The following is an 18,699-nucleotide window of genomic DNA, read 5'->3' on the forward strand; positions in this document are numbered from 1 at the left end:
AATGTAAGCGGGAAGGCAATTGCGACTTTCCATCCCTTCTTACATCTTTCTGTGTCAAGAACACATTGGATAACAACGCTTGCTTCATGAAAGCAAGAAATGATGATGGAACTTTATATTCTTTACTTTGAGATTCAAGATTGCAGTCATGTCATGTACAAGGCTCTACTTTTGCGAGGATTACAGTTTCTACAGGAAATGAGCAATAAAAATTCACAAAAGAACAGAAAAGAAAAGTAAAAGAGGGCTGAAAGAAGTAAGGGGGAAAGGAATAGAGTTGAACCTTTCGTACACGAAATCACAAAAATGAAAAGAATGGTGGTAGGCCCATTCCTAATCCTTCTTCGTACATGTGATGTGATATGTACCACAAGTATATGACGAATTCGAGATCCTCCAGACACCTAATGGATAGCTACACTTCAGGCTTGTTCCTGGTTGAACTGACCGTTAATTGCTTCTTCATTCCAAGATGCATCCACAAGAGGAAGCTGATACTCATCAGGTTTGAGAGCCAAGGCAAAGTCCGGCAATGCTGGTGCTCTCTCCATAATTCTACACCCAATGCGGTTGAGATTAATTAAACTTGTAAAAACTTCCATCTGATATGAAGATGCAAATGCGTTACAACAGCCTGTACATATTCTGTATCAGTTGCTTTCTGAATTCTGGTTGGTTTCTGATACTAATAATCCGAATTATCTTCTCATTCAGCCTAATACATAATGAAAATGATGTGCAACTAAATCAGATCAGCATATTTTCTTAAGACTTACTTTTCATGAGAGTATAGATCCCTGTTGATTTGCACCTTGCTAGAAGTATCCTTAGGAATCTTTTCAGACAGATACTTCATGGTTCCCCAAAGAGGCTGGTTCCTGCTTAAAAAGATAGAAACTTATTAACGCCACATGAATTGTATTATCAGCCAACATGCTGTAGAATTCTATATTTCTGAATACCAAAAAGAAAAAGGACAAAAGAAGTTAGATGATTTAACCTTCTAACTCAGTTTGTATCCTTAGAAGGGACTTTTTCACAAGTTAAATTGATAGATATACAGTATGTAATCAGGAACTTTAAGAGAGAATGAGGGAAGGTACTTATTGATCTAAGTGTCCAACAATGTCACCCCAAATTCATGAGAGCAACCTCTGGGATTGACTTTTAGAACTGAAGGGTGATGTGAGAGCTAATGACAAAATGCAGCTAGATACAGAAAATGCAGCACGGCAGCTCATGCAGAGCTTAGTGCAGATGAGTAATTTTCCATCTTAAATGAATCGAGAAGATCTATCTGAACACCAAAATCGAGTTTTTTCTGGAAAACTGAATTGTGGGCGACGAGTAGTCACTTTCAATAGGTTTGCACTGTATGTAGTTTTGGACACTTTCATATCTATTCCCATGATTCTGGTCTCTTTGTACACTTCTCAAGTTTATATTTTATTCACAGTCAGGATTTAGCATGGTTCTGATTAACGAGTATGGAATCATAACTAGTTTAATTTCAATTTAAGAGATAGAAGGGATCAAAATATTACCTAGAGACAGGAACAGATGAATTAAAAGCTTCACATGCTTTCTTGCTCTCTTTGAGATATTCATCTGCTGCTTGCAGAGCAGCAACAGCCATTCCACGGGACTTCTCTGTATTCCCTTCATCAAGAATTAGACCATGATAGTAGTATGCTGCAGCCTGGAAGACATCAAAATCTTACATCAAACTGTGAAGGACAATTGAAGATTCCAAAACTGATGCTGAAAAGGATTGTACATTAAGTGGAAAAGTTTAGCACAGGATTGCTAGATTAAGCACATATAGGAAAGATACAAGCTGATTGTTCAAATATCCATTTCGAGGCTCTTCAAAGCCCTTAACAAGCAACTTCATCACATGATTGAGCATACTGCTGTCTGAGGAGTCAGGACAAGATTGTAAAAAATCTGACTGCTCTTAGACAATTCTTACAATATATTCCAGTAAGAATCCAAGAAAAACCTTGCTTACAAAGTACAAGCAGTAAAAATTCACATTTGTGATGTCGCCAATTCTTGTTAGAGGTTGAAATTGGACAAGGCATGAGACAGTATGAGGTACTTTCAGATGATCTCCAAGAGCGAGACAGCTATCTGAATTGTCATAGTATTTTAATGGAAACTTATTGATCTATACTGGCTGGACTATGTGGAGGCCTCTTTAAATAATCTTATTCTTTTAATAGTATTCAATATGAAACTTGACTAATTGGCACAGCCATATTATAGCGCTTCCACTCTACTACATTTATGTAACAGCCCGACAGAACTTAGGTCAGACTGGACGCATGTCCCAAATTATCAATCACTTGCGGAGGGATAAATATAGAACCAGAATCTCCACTTAAGAAAGCCCTTGGCAGACATTTTGGATTAGAGAATTAACAGAAGTTATTCAAGTAGCAAGGTTGGTGTCATACAGAAATTATGCAACTGGAAATCCCATCAGTGAACAGTGCAATTACTAGTAGATAGTTTGGTCATAATTTGGATCTTGCAAATACATTAAAAATGATGGCAATTGTTGCCAGAGAACAACAGAGCAGAAGATGTAAAGAAGATACCTTAGCTTCGATGTACTTCCAATTCAAGAATAGCCTATGCTTTTCTCCCCAACCATTTGTTAGTGGAAGGTTCTTGATGTTATCTTGGGCCTACAAAAGAACAAACAGAGTCATTCCAATGGACATTTTAGAGTAATCTAAAATGATCTCTATGTGAGCTAGAGAGGAAGCCAATTTTTTATAAGACACATATGTCTACTTGTAAAATCACTTTATGGGTAGATTAGTCAAGATCCAGAGATACTTGATACCCTTCAGCATCCAGTGGTTTGAGCATCTAAAACTCTCTTTTGCTAGACTGTAATATGATATTCACTCAAAGTTGACTTGCCTGTTTTGCTTTCTCTTATTATATTAGATATGGGGGCATCTTCCTAAGGTAATTCGCAAGTGTATAAATATAAAGTCTCTATTAAAAGGAACATTATGCATGTGCCCGGAACAGGACAAGAAAAAGCAAGAAAGTATCTAATTTCAGAATAGATTGAAAACAGTAATTATTTAGTTTCAGAGGGAGATTAAAGAAGATGAGAATAACTTCAAATAAATAGGTGAGAATGATGACACTTGTGGGCTTTCGTGAAAATAACAAATGTAATGGAGACCAACAAGAGATACTCCATAAGCTTTAGAAGACATGAGTTACTAAAGAACCCTGGAGCTATAGCGTAAGAAAAATTACAAGACTGAACAAGCAAACTCAAAAAAACAAGAACCATTAGGAAAGTCTTTGTTTGGTCAACCACAGATAGGGAGGACAACAGAATTAAGCAATACCTGCTGCCAGTATTTTACCATCTCACAAGCAAGTCTTCTTTTCACGGCTAGTGTGGCTTTGGTACTGTCAATTGCAAGCCCAAGCTGAATGTCAACACCCTGTTAAAGAGAGAAATGTCATGCCCAAAGAAAGAGCCTGCTATACCTTGAGAAAGAATCAGCAGTTAGTAATATCCAAGAACAAATAGAAATTGATGGCATAACATGCATTATTAGCAGAAGAAATGCTTTAGCTGTACAAAGCCAACTTACAAAGCATAGAACCACATACTCTCAAGGCCGTAGGAGTAGTCTGCCTGGGCCTTGTATCTCATCTAATAGTGCATATACACTACTGTAGGAGAATACATAAACCAAAGTCCTAACAGCCTAACTTTACCTCCAACACATCCAAAAGTCAATTCCGAGCAATGGATGGGGCGCAAAATTCTAGAAGAGACCTCATATTAGCATAGTGCACCCTGTAGGTCCATGCACGTATGCCGTTACACATATAGGTCTTGAAATTTTGACTAGGATGATAAGAATAGTAAATACAGATTCGGATAACCAAGAAGCCCAATTCACTTAATCCTATCACTATTAGGGGCAGTATGACCATAGCACACGCACTCAAAGAATCCCTTCATACCCAAAGTAGGCTCCTCGGGTGCTTTATTGTTGAAGTTAAAGAGAGAAATAATTTAACTAGCACGACCTGTTACAAGTATGCCAGGAAGGCAGTTGTAGGAAGTTCTAAACTGTCAAATGTATTTTACGTCAAACTCTCTTTCAAAGGATAGACTAACTATATTCCAAGGATTAAATACATTCTATTTCCTTTCGACATCCTTCAATCATTATGAAGTGTACCTCCATAGAGTCCATATCTTCAAGATCCTGGTGTAATACTTATGTAATGTAGCAAAATTCACAGAAATGTCCCGAAGGCCATAAAGACAAGTGGAAAAGCGGAAAAGACCTGAAGGACAAACTAAGCAGAAATTAAGGACGATAAAGATGCTTATAGACATCCAATAAATAATAATGTCATGTAGTGCCGCATAATTATTTTGGTATAGAAAACATTCTGACAAGTTCAGTTTTATTGTTGCAATATAGCCTTTATATATCACCTCGTAACTTTATAGGCATCCATAATTTTCTTATCAAAGATATCCAGCACTAAAACAAAATATTGTTCAGCTACACCCATCACCATAAAAAGATAAAGGGTCTATCTTCTGTCATGCGTTTCACAATGTTCTCTTAACAGATTCATCTGTGGTCTTGCATAATATTCATTTGATGCAGTGATAAATCAGGGTTTATTCTTGTAGTTTTCAACACTACTGCGATTAGAAGGAGAATATAAGACTCATCAAATGATAGGTAATTGATTATATTATTGTAGGAGGCACAGGTCCACTAAATGCATATTGAATGTGGTAAAAGAGGTGAGGACTCTTAAGACAATCTGAGAACTTGTTCTATTGGAAGTTAGTGTCCAGTCCAACTGCTAGAAAACTCGTCAATCAATGGAAGAAACCTAGGATCAGTACATTGTCTCTAATTCCAGTTGTTACAGCTCTCAAGTCCCCAAAAACTGACTATGAGAGGACTCCATGTCTTCTCATGTAGACAATTTTTTCCTTAGGTAAGTCATAGGCCTTAAGAGTAATATATACACTAGCCCATGGAATTATTAGAAGAGACAAATCTCTTCATGCATGTCATAAACTCATTTGTGGGGGTCTTGCTAACTCTCAGATGAAGTATATATCAACTCGGAGTTGGGACACTCTTTTATAGATTAGCAGTAAGCAAAACCGTACACTATCAGTTTTACATTGCCACTGGTAAGAATTCCAAACTTGGTCATTAGTTTATTTTTGCAACCATCCAATTCACATGAAATTATGACGAATATATGGGGAAGTCCACCATGTCAAGTTTGCTGTTTTTAATAATCGTTTAGTTTAGAGGTAACAAGTACAAATCCTGAGATGTTTTCATACACTTGAATACCATTAACCCGGCAATCACATTGACCTACTTTCTAACCATAAAAGCAAGATAGCTGCTAATGTAAAATGCGTAATACAGCATTTGTAATGTTACAGCTGACGTAAAGTAGTGGCAAAATGGCTGTGAACAAGATAGCGACTCAAAGAATCAATACCTGCCCTAGTGCTTGGAGGCAAAGTGCTCGTAAGACTCCTTCAGCAAGGTCTACTGGAAGATTTCTCCTTTAGAACATAAATGGTGGAAAAAAGGGGCAACTGATAGTCAATCCATGGCTCATGGAGATTATTTTGAATGGCAGAAGAGCTCTCAACAAGATACCTGAGTTCACTGGACAACTGTGGGAGAACATGTCGGACAGCACAATCAAGGTAACCAGCTGCCTTCAAGAAAACATCAATAGAGGATCGTCGACTCTCTGTGGGAAAGAATGAAATCTTAGCAGAAGCAATATTTGAAGCATACATTTGGAAAACTCTATGCATCTACCAGAGAAGTTCAAAAGCCCATTATGGAAAAGGGCAAAATATTATATGTTGGTTAGTGTTCCGCCCTATTCACATTTGCTTATGCTGTTAACACTGCATCCAGCAGATATGCCATCACTTTCTATTTTGTTTCAAGTAATTTGGTTGAAGTTTAAGCAGGGAAACGTATTCAACAACATGCAGAGTAGTATGCATATGCAGAAATTAAACTAGGTGAGACCAGTTTCTGGGGACTGTTCCGAGCAAGATATTCCTTGTGCTCTTTTTACATATTTGTATAATAACATTAAGCTACAGCTCTATGAAAAGTAATCAACCAATAAAAAGGTACAATGGTTCTGTAAAGTCTGCACCCTATCTAGCTCGTATTCAATCCTTATCTCATACAACCATTAAAGATGATGTAGAACTTACATTCAATTTTTATATAATACAAGCATTAATCTCCAGTGGCTGATACAAAAAGTTTTATAATCGATACCCATCATTAGCACCAAAGATAAAGTAAACTAGAAGGTTTGACTTCCTTATATAGCAATAAGAGTTCCAGATGGAACAACAAACATTGTAATCATGAATACTCTGGCCATATTAATAAATAAACATATTGGCAGCTTGCATGTTACGTCCTCCAATTAATATCTAATTAGTCCAGGAAACAATCAAATCTCATTCAAAGACTGAATGTTGCTTTAAGGAAACTGTACAATCCAATTGTGATTGGTTATACTATGTATTATTGGCAGATATTACTCTCACAATTGAGTAAAAAAAATCTCCAAATCTCTATAAACAGTGTCAATAGAAATGCTTGGCGCCACTTTACATAAGAATTAAGATGCACCAATGATTGTGTGCATATGTTGAGCTGTTTAAAAGTATGAAAATCTTATGAGGTTTAGACGATTAGCATGAAGGAGGATCAGATACATGTCGAAACAAATTAACAGCACAAGTTTTATAGCAATATGGTTAGCACGCCTACCTTCTGATACCTTTGGCTGATAACCATCAGTGGATGCTCTCGGAAGAAGCAACAAATTAGCTTGTGATAGTGATAGTGTTGCCATCAAGTGCAAAACAGATAATACTTCATACCAAGCACTATGCATTGTGGTTTCCTGCAGATATAAAAATGATGATTATGAGATAAAAAGAATCCGCTAATTTCCAGGAAAAGAAAGAAAGTTTTGGTTGAGAATGTGAAATCATAGGTTGACCTCTGCTTCATCCTCTTGATTGACCCAAACAAACTGTACTTTCTGTTGCAAAGGATTGCCTGCAGAACGCAAACAACTAATGCTCAGAAGTATGAACATCACAAAAAGTTTGAGAACCTTGCTTCATGTTGAACATGCTCACCATCTTTAACCAATCCCAAAAGAACTGGCAAATAGTCTTCGAGGGCCTGAAGAAGATCGCCCAGCGTTGAACCTCCTGCAGGAACAACTGGTGCAACATCAATTTCAGAGAGCATCAAAGACAAAATAACATTTAAGCCATGAAGGAGACCAACCATGTTGAGTAGCTGTCCTCCTTCTCGTTCTTGTAATTGTTGGAGCTTCTTGCCCTGCCATAACTACTATTCTGGTTCTGAGAGCAGAAAGTTGTTCCACTGAGTTTTTATTTAGGTAATCGCCTAATGACTGAGAGAAATCAACAGGCTTAGGGATCCGTAAGCCTGGAACAAACACAGCAACATCTCCAATCCTTGCTGGTCTCCCCTTGTTTCCACCCACGTCCCTGGCAGTCGATACAAGGCATCCCATTTCCTAAAAGTTCTTTAATCTGCCAGCCAAACCAACCACTATAGTTGGAACATGGGATCTTGACTACAATAGGCATGAGATTAAATGAAAAGCATGTAACGGGAATATTGTGAATGACAGATATATACATTCCAGGTACGGCTTCTTGTATATGCCACCAAAAATGTTGGTAGAATTCAGAAGCAATCACAGGAACCTTGAATCTAAGCAGAGGTAGTGCCAAAAATTCAATAAATGCAGACAACAAAAGAAGCAAGCATTTGGCAACCCACGGTTAGTAGCCAGATAATGTCAACTGTGCATTGCTTCACAGAGGAAAACGAGCTTACCAGCGTCCTAATGATCAGAACATAAATAGTTTGGTGAATTTCTCTGATACTTTCTGCATGAAAAAAATAAGAATTGAACATTTTAATGATACAATAAGGGAACACACGCCAAAAAAAGATGATATCAATGTCACAAGAAAAGCATGAGAATTGCCAAGTGTCTCGTGCTTACTTTTTGATACAAGCGTCACTTAAATGCATTGCTCACTGAACAAATTGATTCGTAATTTTGTGGATTTCCTCATAACATAAGCTTTAGATTGAAGCAACACTATGAGTAAAGGATAGCCAAATACCAGGTTGAGCAAGCAAACAAAGCACACAAGCAACCCCATAAATTTGGTTATAATAAGAACAAATCCAAAACCGCAAAGGAAAGAAAAACAAAGAAAGAAGCGTACTTGAATTATTGCTAATTAGAACCAAAATCAGTTTAGCTGAATATGAATAAAGCAGAGCCAAGTCAGAATTATGGTACCTGAAGTAAAACAGAGCTGAAATATTCCATCAACAATATACTATTCAAGGGGTACAAATAAAAAAGATTTGATCTTTTCAGTTTTTGAAACTGATTCCACTCCGGATTTTGGTCGAAAGTTTTGTGGCAATCAAGAAAACTGAAAGCAAATGAAATTGAATGGGATTGATATGCCACAGAATTCAACAACTTCAATCATTCAGAGAGATGGTGATAGAAAGAGAAAGGCGCTGCAGGAGAGGAGATATCTAGAGAGAGAAAGAGAGAGAGAGTTTGAAGTTCCAATCTTGAGATTGTTGATAAGCAGTCGCAGCAATGAGACAGAGAGCAGGGAAGGAAATGCGAAATGCGCTCACTAGTTTAACTTCTTGTTTTAATTTGCCTTCACCCAATCAGGCTGAACCAATTCTATCACAAAACAAGTATAGTAATTTGAAATTAATTATTTTTTTAAGATTATAAATTAATCATATAATAAGTATAATATATTTATTATATAATTAATTCAAATTTAATCAAATTAGGTTCAAACAAGAATTTTCCTTTAACTGGAACTTGCAAGAAAAATACAGCTTCATTATGGTAATATGATATATAGGCTAAATTACAATCTCAACCCCCAAATCAGGTCTAAACACACAAATTTTTTCAATCATATCAAAAATTATAAATACATCTTTTGAAATCATAATTATAATTACAATTATACTGTCTTACTCTCCCGTACTTAAACATAGAAGTTTAAACAAACACTCCTTAAATATATTACACTAACACCCTTGAAAAGAGGTATACCTATAATTTTACAAAAGCATAGGGTGTTTGTGTATTTGGACTTAGAATTCACTGATTTAAGTAAGAGAAAAAGGGGGAAGGAAAGTGAAAGGGCGATGGCGATGTTTTGTATAATTGGAGAGAAATAAATCAAATATTTCTCCTTATTTGGTACGAGTAAAAAAAATTGAGAAGAAAATACTAATTTTTATAATTTTATTAATTAATCCTTTCTCTTTATTTTTTATTAGAAAATAAACAAGTTAATATTACACTAAGATAATTTTTAGTACATAAAAAAATTTAGAAATCTCCTATACTATACTTGGTTGTCCAAGTACATTAAATTTTTTTAATTATTTTTATTTAATTATATAAATAAACTAAATATTGATGAATTTTGATTAATATAGACATTTATTTATTAAATAAAAAATCAAAAAATTTATATATAATTACACAAAACGTGGAGGGGATGCAGTGTTTCTTAACAATAAATGAGATATGTGGCATAAGTCTAAAATGAAAATGTGAAAGCAATAATTAAATAGTTGTGTGTGCTTGAATCATAGTTTATTTTCCTATGTAATAAAAAGAACTAAGGGTGGAGAGCTATGACAGTCTCAATCACTACTTGGAATTATTCAACATTAACAAATCTATTTCAAATCTCTCCATATTATAACTAAATAGATTTTTAAATACTGCATTAGTGCTTCATATTATTCACTAATCACTCCACTCTTTGTTTGTCTGTCTGTGGTGTGCTGTGGAGTTTTATTGGGGTGAAAAATAATTTTTATAGAGAGGAAAGCGACTTTTTCTTCTTGTCATTGACATTTATTTTATATAAAAGGGATCATTATAATATCATTATTTAATATTTGGTCTAATTACACGTAAAAATCTAAGGTTGCATTTGAGAGGATTTGAAATCCATGAATCTAATCCTTCGTAACAAATTCTTTGGACATGTTTGGATAATTTTAAATCTAAAAGATTTCAGATCCTTCAATTTTAAATTAAGTTTTGATGAATATGGATGGATTTTAAATTCCTTTCAAATGCAGTTATTTGAAATTATTTTTCCAAATTCTTCTTTCAAATCCAAATTCATCACTCCAAATACACCCTAAGTGATTTGGAGGATAATATTTAGTGTCCCTGACGATTGTTTCAATATAACAAATAGATCTCTCTATTACTCAAAATTCATCCGATTTTACTAATATTAGCAAAAAAATAAAAATTTCATATTTACTTTCAATTGACTTATTACTGACCAGGTCAAATAAGATCAATCATATGGATTTTTATTCATTTTTTTTTTTTTGTAATTTCAACAATTTCGATGAAGTTTGATTACCGAGTAGATATGTTTGTTAGATAGAAACGAAACATTCGTACTCGCACAACTGACGGGTGTAATGCACTCTCCATATATTATTGACGGAAAGGGGTTTTTTTTTTTTTAATGGTATGGTTTAATACAAGCAAGTTTTCAACTAATTTTGCATAATACATGGGGGTTTTAAGAAATTAACCCTAAAAACAAACGTCAAAATATTAGATTTAATTTTTCAAATCACACGAGATATATGTGTAATTATATTAAATTTTAAGGGACAACGAAGAAATTATCTCTATATAAAACTTAAAATATTTATATATTTTTATATGATACTTTTTTTTGGTCAATTAAAATACTTCTTTTATTAATTACATTAAAAATATGGTTAAAAAGGTCCAAACGATAAAGTTGGAGAGAAGGCAGAAAAAATAATATATTTGGAGAAAAAGCATAATGTAACATAGGATTTAAAAAAGGCAAATTCAGTAAATATTAGCGAACGAGAGATCTATTTAGACGGAAATAAATATCAAGAATAGTAAATATGATTGAATGTATATATGTTATTATACCAAATCTTAAGAGAATAATAGGTTTTTGTTATACAATAGGGGCTGAGGCTGTTTGTTTTTCTATGACTGATTGGGGAAGATTACGCGCCCACGTGAAAAGGGGTAAAATCCCATTAATTATTCCCCAAGAGAAATTTATGGGTGCTGCGATCATGGGATTATCCAATTAAGCTACAAATTAGAGCGCATAAATAAGGCAAGAAAGCCATATATCCGCACTTACTCAATTCTACCTGGGGAGGAGATCTTACATAAAGGAGCGAAGAGGCTCCTAGCCGGGTAATGTTCACTTTTTACTCTCTATACACCGAATTACTCATATCCTTCTCAGGCTAAAAAATACTGACTTGAGCGTCGGAGAGCCTTCGTCGGGAAACCTCCCGACTGGCTTAACCCGATTTCTGTGTTCTCAGGGATTGTCTCGAAGCTCGAATCGGGGATCGAAGTCACTTATCGCGACCTGACCTCGACGAGAAGTCTTTTGACAATTCATTTGGTGCCGTCTGTGGGAAACGAAATGGTTTTGGAGAACATGGAAGGCGAATCAGGCAGAAATATCCTGGGATTGGATACAACGATGGGGACAACAGATCCCATCATTCAGCTGACGAAGATGGAGCTACAGCAACTGATGGAAGAAGCCGGAAGGAAAGCTATCGTGGCATACGAACGAAGGACCACCACACCCGTTGAAAGAGGTGGTCCACGGAGGAAACTATTCGAGGAAAGAGAACCAGAAAAGACACTGGGAACGTGCAGAAAGGATCAGAACAAACGCCTACCCTCGGAGGTGGGTTCTAGTAGTCGAGAGAAGAGCCAAGTTAGGGGACCTGCGATATCGCGTGCAGAGGTCGAAAGTGTATCGAAGCAGATCGTCAAACTGGGGAGACAAATTGACGAACTAAAAAAAAGGGGAGAGATCGTATCTCAACATAGAAACTCGCCGTTCTGCAACCAGATTTTAATAGAGACTGTACCACCAAACTTCAGGATGCCAGACCTCACCAAATATGATGGAACAAAAGATCCGTTAGAACATTTAGCTGCGTTTGATATGGTGATGAACCTTTACGGACAACCAGGCCCAATTAATGCTAAATTATTTGTTACCACTCTGACAGGTAAAGCTCAGGAATGGTTCGTCACTCTACCACCAGGGAGCATCGAGTCACACGAGCAGCTCACGCAGAAATTTGCTTTCCACTTTGCTAGCAAACGGAAGCAGAAAAGATCTGCTACCCACCTATTCACCATCAGACAACAAGACAATGAAGCACTGAAAAGTTTCATGGGACGCTTCAACAATGGGACGCTAGAAGTACCTGATTTGAGAATCGACATGATGGTAAGCATCCTGATCCATGGACTGAAGAAGGGAGCATTTGCATCTGCATTAGCGCGCGACCCCCCGTCGGACATCGAGCAACTCATGAACATGGCCCAAAAGTACATAGATGAAGAAGAAATGAATGCCCTGAAGGATGGCGAATGGAGATCCGACGAAGGGAGAGGTCGCAGGATTTATGATAAGGAGGAGCGACGATCGAGGCACGAACGGAACAGAGAACAATACCAGCGTAAATACCAGAAATATACCCCCCTCAACACGACGAGGGCGAAGGCACTGCTTATGCTGGAAAGGAAAGATGTGCTCAGATGGCCGAAACCCACAAGGGCAACCCCAGCTAGAAAAAATTCACACAAGTATTGCAGATTCCACAGGGAGCGAGGCCATGATACTGACGAATGTTACCAACTCAAAGACGAAATAGAGCGTCTCATTCGCCAGGGATACTTCAAGGACCTGATAGCAAGAAATTATCAGGATGGAAATCGCAAAAGCAGATCGCGGAGCCGAGAAAGGCGAGCAGGAAACGGCATAAGTGCAGGACATAATGCTCGCGAAAACGCCCCTGTAAAAGGGGTTATTCACTCAATAGCCGGACCTGACGAAGGACACTCAAAGCGAGCAAGGAAGAAGATCGAGCGAAGGATGTCTGTGGTCACCGATCGGCAGATCATGAACGTATCACCAGAAGTAGACATTACCTTCGGGGCCCAAGACTTGAAAGAAAAGGTGGGAGACGACAACGACCCAATGGTAATCAAAATGGACATCGCCAACTTCACAGTCCATAAAGTCCTGGTAGATAATGGGAGCTCAGCAGATATTATCCTCCAAGAAGTATTGACCAAAATGGGCCTAGGTGATACCAGACTAGGCCCCGTGAGATCACCGCTGGTCGGCTTTGGAGGAGGCGAAGTGGATTCGTTGGGAACAATCGAGTTACCCGTCTCCATTGGTGACGAACCACGGAGGAGAACATTAATGGTAAAATTTCTCGTGGTTGAAACTCCTTTCGCTTATAATGTTATTTTGGGTAGACCGGGTTTAAACAGTTTCAGGGCCATCGTATCTACCTACCACCTGAGGATGAAGTTTCCCACCCCTGCCGGAATAGGAGAGGTTGCCTGCGACCAGAAAGAAGCTCGACGATGCTATAATCTATCAGTGAAGAAAGAGACGGTGGAAAGGAAAAGGAAATTTGAAGAATCACTAGTGAATAAAAACGAGGAAAGAATAACACCAATCGATGAACACAAAGAGATCGAGCTAGTACCAGGGGATGCGACGAAAACTACAAAAATAGGTTCAAAATTGGAAAGAGGACTCGAAACAATGATGATTACCTTTTTGCGCAGCAACCTTGACATGTTCGCATGGAGCCCGTCTGACTTTAAAGGAATCAACCCAGAAATCATCGTACATCGACTGAACATAAATCCCAGCGTCCGACCGGTCCAGCAGAAGAAGAGAGCATTTGGGATCGAAAAGAACCGTATCATCCAAGCAGAGGTAGATAAACTACTGGGAGCAGGGTACGTATCTGAAGTTCATTATACGGAGTGGTTATCGAATGTAGTAGTGGTACCGAAGGCATCTGGGAAATGGAGGATGTGCACTGACTTCACGGACTTGAATAAAGCATGCCCAAAAGACCCATACCCGTTGCCCAGGATAGACCAGCTGGTTGACGCAACGGCAGGATTTGAATTGTTTTCAATGATGGACGCATATCAGGGCTACCACCAAATCCGTATGGCAAAAGAGGATCGCATCAAAACGTCGTTCGTAACTGAGCAAGGTATATTTTGTTATAACGTAATGCCGTTTGGTCTAAAAAATGCAGGTGCGACATACCAAAGGCTCGTGAATAAAATGTTCGAGAAACAAATCGGGTCAACAATGGAGGTCTACGTCGACGACATGATGGTCAAAAGTCAGCGATCGGAAATGCACATGCGCGACCTCGGTACAGCTTTTGCTATAATGAGGACGTATGGAATGAAACTCAACCCCACAAAATGCACTTTTGGAGTTGGAGGAGGGAAGTTCTTAGGCTACATGGTGAGTAGTCGAGGGATCGAAGCGAACCCTGAGAAGATTGCAGCAATCCTCGGGTTAAAGTCGCCATGCTCTGTGAAAGACGTCCAGAAGTTAACTGGTAAGATCGCATCCCTCAGTAGATTTATTTCCAAATCCGCAGATAGGAATTTACCTTTCTTTAAAGTATTGAGAAAACCAAAAAATTTCGAACGGACGGATGAATGCGAACAAGCGTTCAACCAACTCAAGGATTACCTAAGAAAACCACCACTGTTGGTGAATCCCCGAGTGGGGGATACGTTGTTCTTATATCTGGTTGTATCTGAGCACGCAGTTAGTTCGGCCCTGGTAAGGGAAGAGAACAAGATCCAGAATCCAGTCTACTACGTCAGCAAGATGTTGCAAGGGGCCGAACTAAGATACAGCATGATCGAAAAGTTGGTCCTCGCGTTAGTTGTTACAGCACGAAGATTGAGGCCATATTTTCAGTCGCACAAAATCGTAGTATTGACGAACCAACCACTCAAGAACATTCTATCTCGACCAGAGGTTTCGGGTCGCTTGGTGAAATGGGCGATAGAGTTGGGGGAACACGACATTGATTACCAGGCTAGGACTTCTGAAAAAGGCCAGATCCTGGCAGATTTTGTGATCGAGATGTCAAACGAGAACCCACCGGAGAATGAATTATGGATGCTACACGTGGATGGGTCGTCGAACGCCAGTAATGGTGGTGCCGGAATTCTGATACAAGGACCCAAGGGGATAGAGATAGAAGTAGCTGCGAGATTGTCGTTCCAAGCAACTAACAATGAGGCGGAGTATGAAGCGTTGATCCTGGGATTAGAACTAGCTCACGAGGCGGGAGCGAGGAACCTGGAAGTATACACGGACTCCCAATTGGTGGCCATGCAGGTCGAAGGGCGTTATGAAGCTAAAGAGCGAACCATGGTCTTGTACCTCCAGAAAACTAAAGCGTGGATGGAGCGATTCGAGAAATGTACTGTCCAGCAGATACCGAGAGACGAAAATGACAGAGCGGACTCCCTATCAAAATTCGGAGCGTTATTGACCGGTGTAAAAAGTCGTAGTATCACAATAATGATAAAGGAGAAACCGGCCATCGTCGAAACGTTAGACATAAAGGCCGTAGAACAACCCTGTACGTGGAAAGATGAACTGATGATGTTTCTTAGCAAAGGAATTTTGCCGGAGAACCCGGTGCGTGCGAGGAATATAAAGCTGAAAGCAACAAGGTTCACTATGATCGAGTCAGAGCTCTACAAAAGAACGCACGAGGGACCACTTCTCAAATGTTTAAACCATGAGCAGGCAGAATATGTCTTGAGAGAAATTCACGAAGGCAGTTGCGGAAACCAATCTGGGGCAAGGTCGCTGGCACTGAAGGTCACCAGGCAGGGGTACTTCTGGCCGACCTTGATGAAGGATGCGAAGGCACTAGTGCAGAAATGTGAAAGCTGCCAAAAGTTTTCTTCCCGTATACACGTCCCTGCCACGCCTTTAGAACCAGTGCAGATTACATGCCCATTCGATCAGTGGGGAATCGATATATTAGGGCCCCTACCTCCCGCTAAGGCACAGAAAAAATTCATAATACTCGCGGTCGAGTATTTCTCGAAATGGGTCGAAGCCGAGGCAGTGGCTAGGATATCAGAGAAAGAGATGATTAACTTCATTTGGAAAAACATTATCTGTCGGTTTGGAATTCCTAGGATACTCATTTCGGATAACGGCACACAGTTTCAGGGTAAGGAAATCACGAATTGGTTGAAAGAGTTAAAAATCCAGCAGAATTTCACATCGGTCGGTCATCCTCAGTCTAACGGGCAAACGGAGGTGACTAACAGAACTGTCATGCAATATTTGAAAACCAGGATCAAGTCAAAAGGATCATGGGACGAAGAACTTCCAAGTGTCCTATGGGCGTACAGGACGACCCCGAGGTCGTCCACAGGTGAGACCCCTTTTTGCATGGTTTACGGTTCTGAAGCTATTATTCCTGCAGAAATCGGCGAGGAGACTCAAAGGATCGCGCAATACGACCCGGGAGAGAACGACCAGGCGAGGGTTTTCGACCTAATCACATTAGAAGAAAGAAGAAATGCAGCATACGCTAAAATACTCCACCACAAAACCCTGATGATGAGGCAGTACAACAAAAGGTTACGACCGAGAGAACTCCAGATAGGAGATTTGGTCCTTAAGAAAGTGGAAGTCTCAAAACATGTAGGAAAACTCGATCCTGAATGGGAAGGACCGTTCAAGGTAATCGAGATCCGAAGAAAGGGGTCGTATGTTCTACAAGACACCAAAGGTCGGAATCTCCCTCGACCTTGGAATATTCGAAATTTGAGGAAATTTTACGCCTGAAAAAGGCCAAGTCGCATGCAGCATGAATAAATTGTGAATGCCTGGAAAAGGCTAAATAATGTAATAGCTTAGTGCGATCGCATCAGTTACCTGAAAAAGGTTAAATAAAACCTATGATTGTAGGCATATAATCGTGTTTAATCGTCTATTTTCGACCGCACCAACTACCTGAAAAAGGTTAAATAAAACTCATGATCGCAGGGATGCGATCGAACTTAATTGTCTATTTTCGAAACCAGAATAACAAAGAGCCTGAAAAAGGCTCGCAATTGTCAAAAGCAGCATGTATTAAGACCTGAAAAAGGCCATGAGTTCCACAAATAAAGCTCGAATATGCAAAACAAAGTCTGAGATTTTACATGTTATCAATTTCATTCAATAAAACAGCGAATTCGTCCTCCCCTGGAGGGGGATCATCTTCCTCGGGAAAAGGTTGCATATTCCCATCTACGCCCGGATCTAGCTTGGACAAATCAAAATCAGGGACATATCCCCGTAAAGTTGATACCTGAGCCTTACACCGCTCGAAACCTTGTACAAGGTAATCTGCTGCTCTGATCTCTAAAGCGGTGTCGAAGGCAGGAGCTTTGAGGAAATCGCGAGCGCCCTGAATACGAGCCTCACGAAGGCGAGTCGCAAAATCATCCGAGTTCAAAAAGTCCTCGCGGCCTTCAGTTTTGCCTGTCGATCGACCAGCCGCAAAACCCGCCTCACGACCTAGCTCAGTAGCCTTCGATATTTCAGAAGCCATCTTCTCCTCTAACTCCTTAACCCGGGACTCCAGGGTCGCACGTTGAGTCTCCAAACTCTCCGCCCGAGAAGTAACTTCGCCGAGTTTAGTCCGCATATCAGCGTTCGCACGTTCAGACGCAAGCTGGTTTCTCCGGAACCCAGCACACTTCAAAGAGAGGCTACGGACGAAATTGGCAGTCTGAAAAAGAAAAATACGAATTAGGGGAAAAACCACGATGGAAAAAGGGTAACATCGAAACAGTACCTGAATGAGAGAATGAGCAGCATGTTCCTCCAATCGGGTAAATAGGCTCTGAATCAAAGCTGCTTGATCGAAAGGCAGGCAGGTCGCGTTATATAGTTCCCATGACTCCTGGCCAGAGTGGGATCCCAGCACCGAGCTGTTAGGAGAAACGTTCCAGTCAGGGACAAATTTCTCCCCAACGCGCGCAGCCATAGGATGATTAGGAGCCCTGAGGTCCTCGCGGGCCTTACGCCAGCATTCTGAAATGTCGTTTAGCATTTCTAAGCCTCTACGATCACCAGGAGCTGCGGATAGTGATGAACTCGCGACCAGAGGTTGAGTACGAGCCCTTGTGTTGGATCCCATGGGGCTCTTGTCTCTTCGCCGACGGCGAGTTATCAAACCCCCTGGTTCAGATTCATCCGTGCGAGAGTGGTTGGGTGATCCAGACCTCGATTGAGTAGCTCGTGGGTGTATGCGCGATCGATTATCTTCACTCCCTATCTCGATCGGAGGGCTCCTAGGTCTTGAACTCTCCGGTATCACAGGATCCTCGACTGGACGAGATGTCGCGGATGAAGGCGCAGCTGGTGTAACCGCTGCCGCAGTCGATTGAGCTCGAATAGCTCTGATCCGTTGAGAAAGACGAGCCTGGCCAACCATGTTGTCTACAGCCCAAAAAAGAAAAAGTTAATAGACTCTACGACCGTCAAAAAGGTGAAGCAAAAGAGAAAGCTTTCACCTAAAGAGCCCTCAACCGGAATAGGAGCAGGAGAAAGATGCGCGAGTCGGAGGACTT

At 39.7% G+C, this 18,699-nt stretch overlaps 2 protein-coding genes across 9 annotated transcripts; one reads left to right on the top strand and one right to left on the bottom strand.

Moving 5' to 3' along the window:
• Nucleotides 101-8,796, bottom strand: LOC105168519. 8 transcript variants are annotated; one of them, XM_011088630.2, is made up of 14 exons: nucleotides 8,449-8,796; nucleotides 8,143-8,223; nucleotides 7,971-8,023; nucleotides 7,389-7,660; nucleotides 7,235-7,321; nucleotides 7,093-7,151; nucleotides 6,858-6,993; nucleotides 5,706-5,802; nucleotides 5,542-5,608; nucleotides 3,381-3,479; nucleotides 2,604-2,693; nucleotides 1,545-1,699; nucleotides 777-878; nucleotides 101-555 (listed from the first exon to the last, which is right to left on the bottom strand). In XM_011088630.2, the coding sequence occupies exons 4-14, from the start codon at nucleotides 7,639-7,641 to the stop codon at nucleotides 423-425; spliced, it is 1,278 nt and encodes a 425-aa protein (XP_011086932.1). In that variant the 5' UTR covers nucleotides 7,642-7,660; nucleotides 7,971-8,023; nucleotides 8,143-8,223; nucleotides 8,449-8,796; the 3' UTR covers nucleotides 101-422. The 8 variants fall into 8 exon arrangements, with proteins under 8 accessions (XP_011086932.1, XP_020551870.1, XP_011086931.1 ...); XM_020696211.1 differs by having other exon boundaries at nucleotides 8,143-8,241; XM_011088629.2 differs by lacking the exon at nucleotides 8,143-8,223.
• On the top strand, nucleotides 11,663-16,924 carry LOC105168695. Its single transcript, XM_011088826.1, has one exon. The coding sequence runs from the start codon at nucleotides 11,663-11,665 to the stop codon at nucleotides 16,922-16,924; it is 5,262 nt and encodes a 1,753-aa protein (XP_011087128.1).

Source organism: Sesamum indicum, linkage group LG8 (assembly GCF_000512975.1).
Source record: "Sesamum indicum cultivar Zhongzhi No. 13 linkage group LG8, S_indicum_v1.0, whole genome shotgun sequence".
NCBI classification, from domain to species: Eukaryota; Viridiplantae; Streptophyta; class Magnoliopsida; order Lamiales; family Pedaliaceae; genus Sesamum; species Sesamum indicum.

Excerpts from the sequence above, each read along its gene's own strand:
- LOC105168695 (XM_011088826.1), top strand. The coding sequence starts at position 11,663 with ATGGTTTTGGAGAACATGGAAGGCGAATCAGGCAGAAATATCCTGGGA.
- LOC105168519 (XM_011088631.2), bottom strand. The coding sequence starts at position 7,641 with ATGGGATGCCTTGTATCGACTGCCAGGGACGTGGGTGGAAACAAGGGG. Across the intron at positions 5,609-5,705 it reads CAGTTGTCCAGTGAACTCAG|GAGAAATCTTCCAGTAGACC; the intron begins GTATCTTGTTGA and ends TATGTTCTAAAG. Across the intron at positions 3,480-5,541 it reads GCCTCCAAGCACTAGGGCAG|GGTGTTGACATTCAGCTTGG; the intron begins GTATTGATTCTT and ends TCTCTTTAACAG.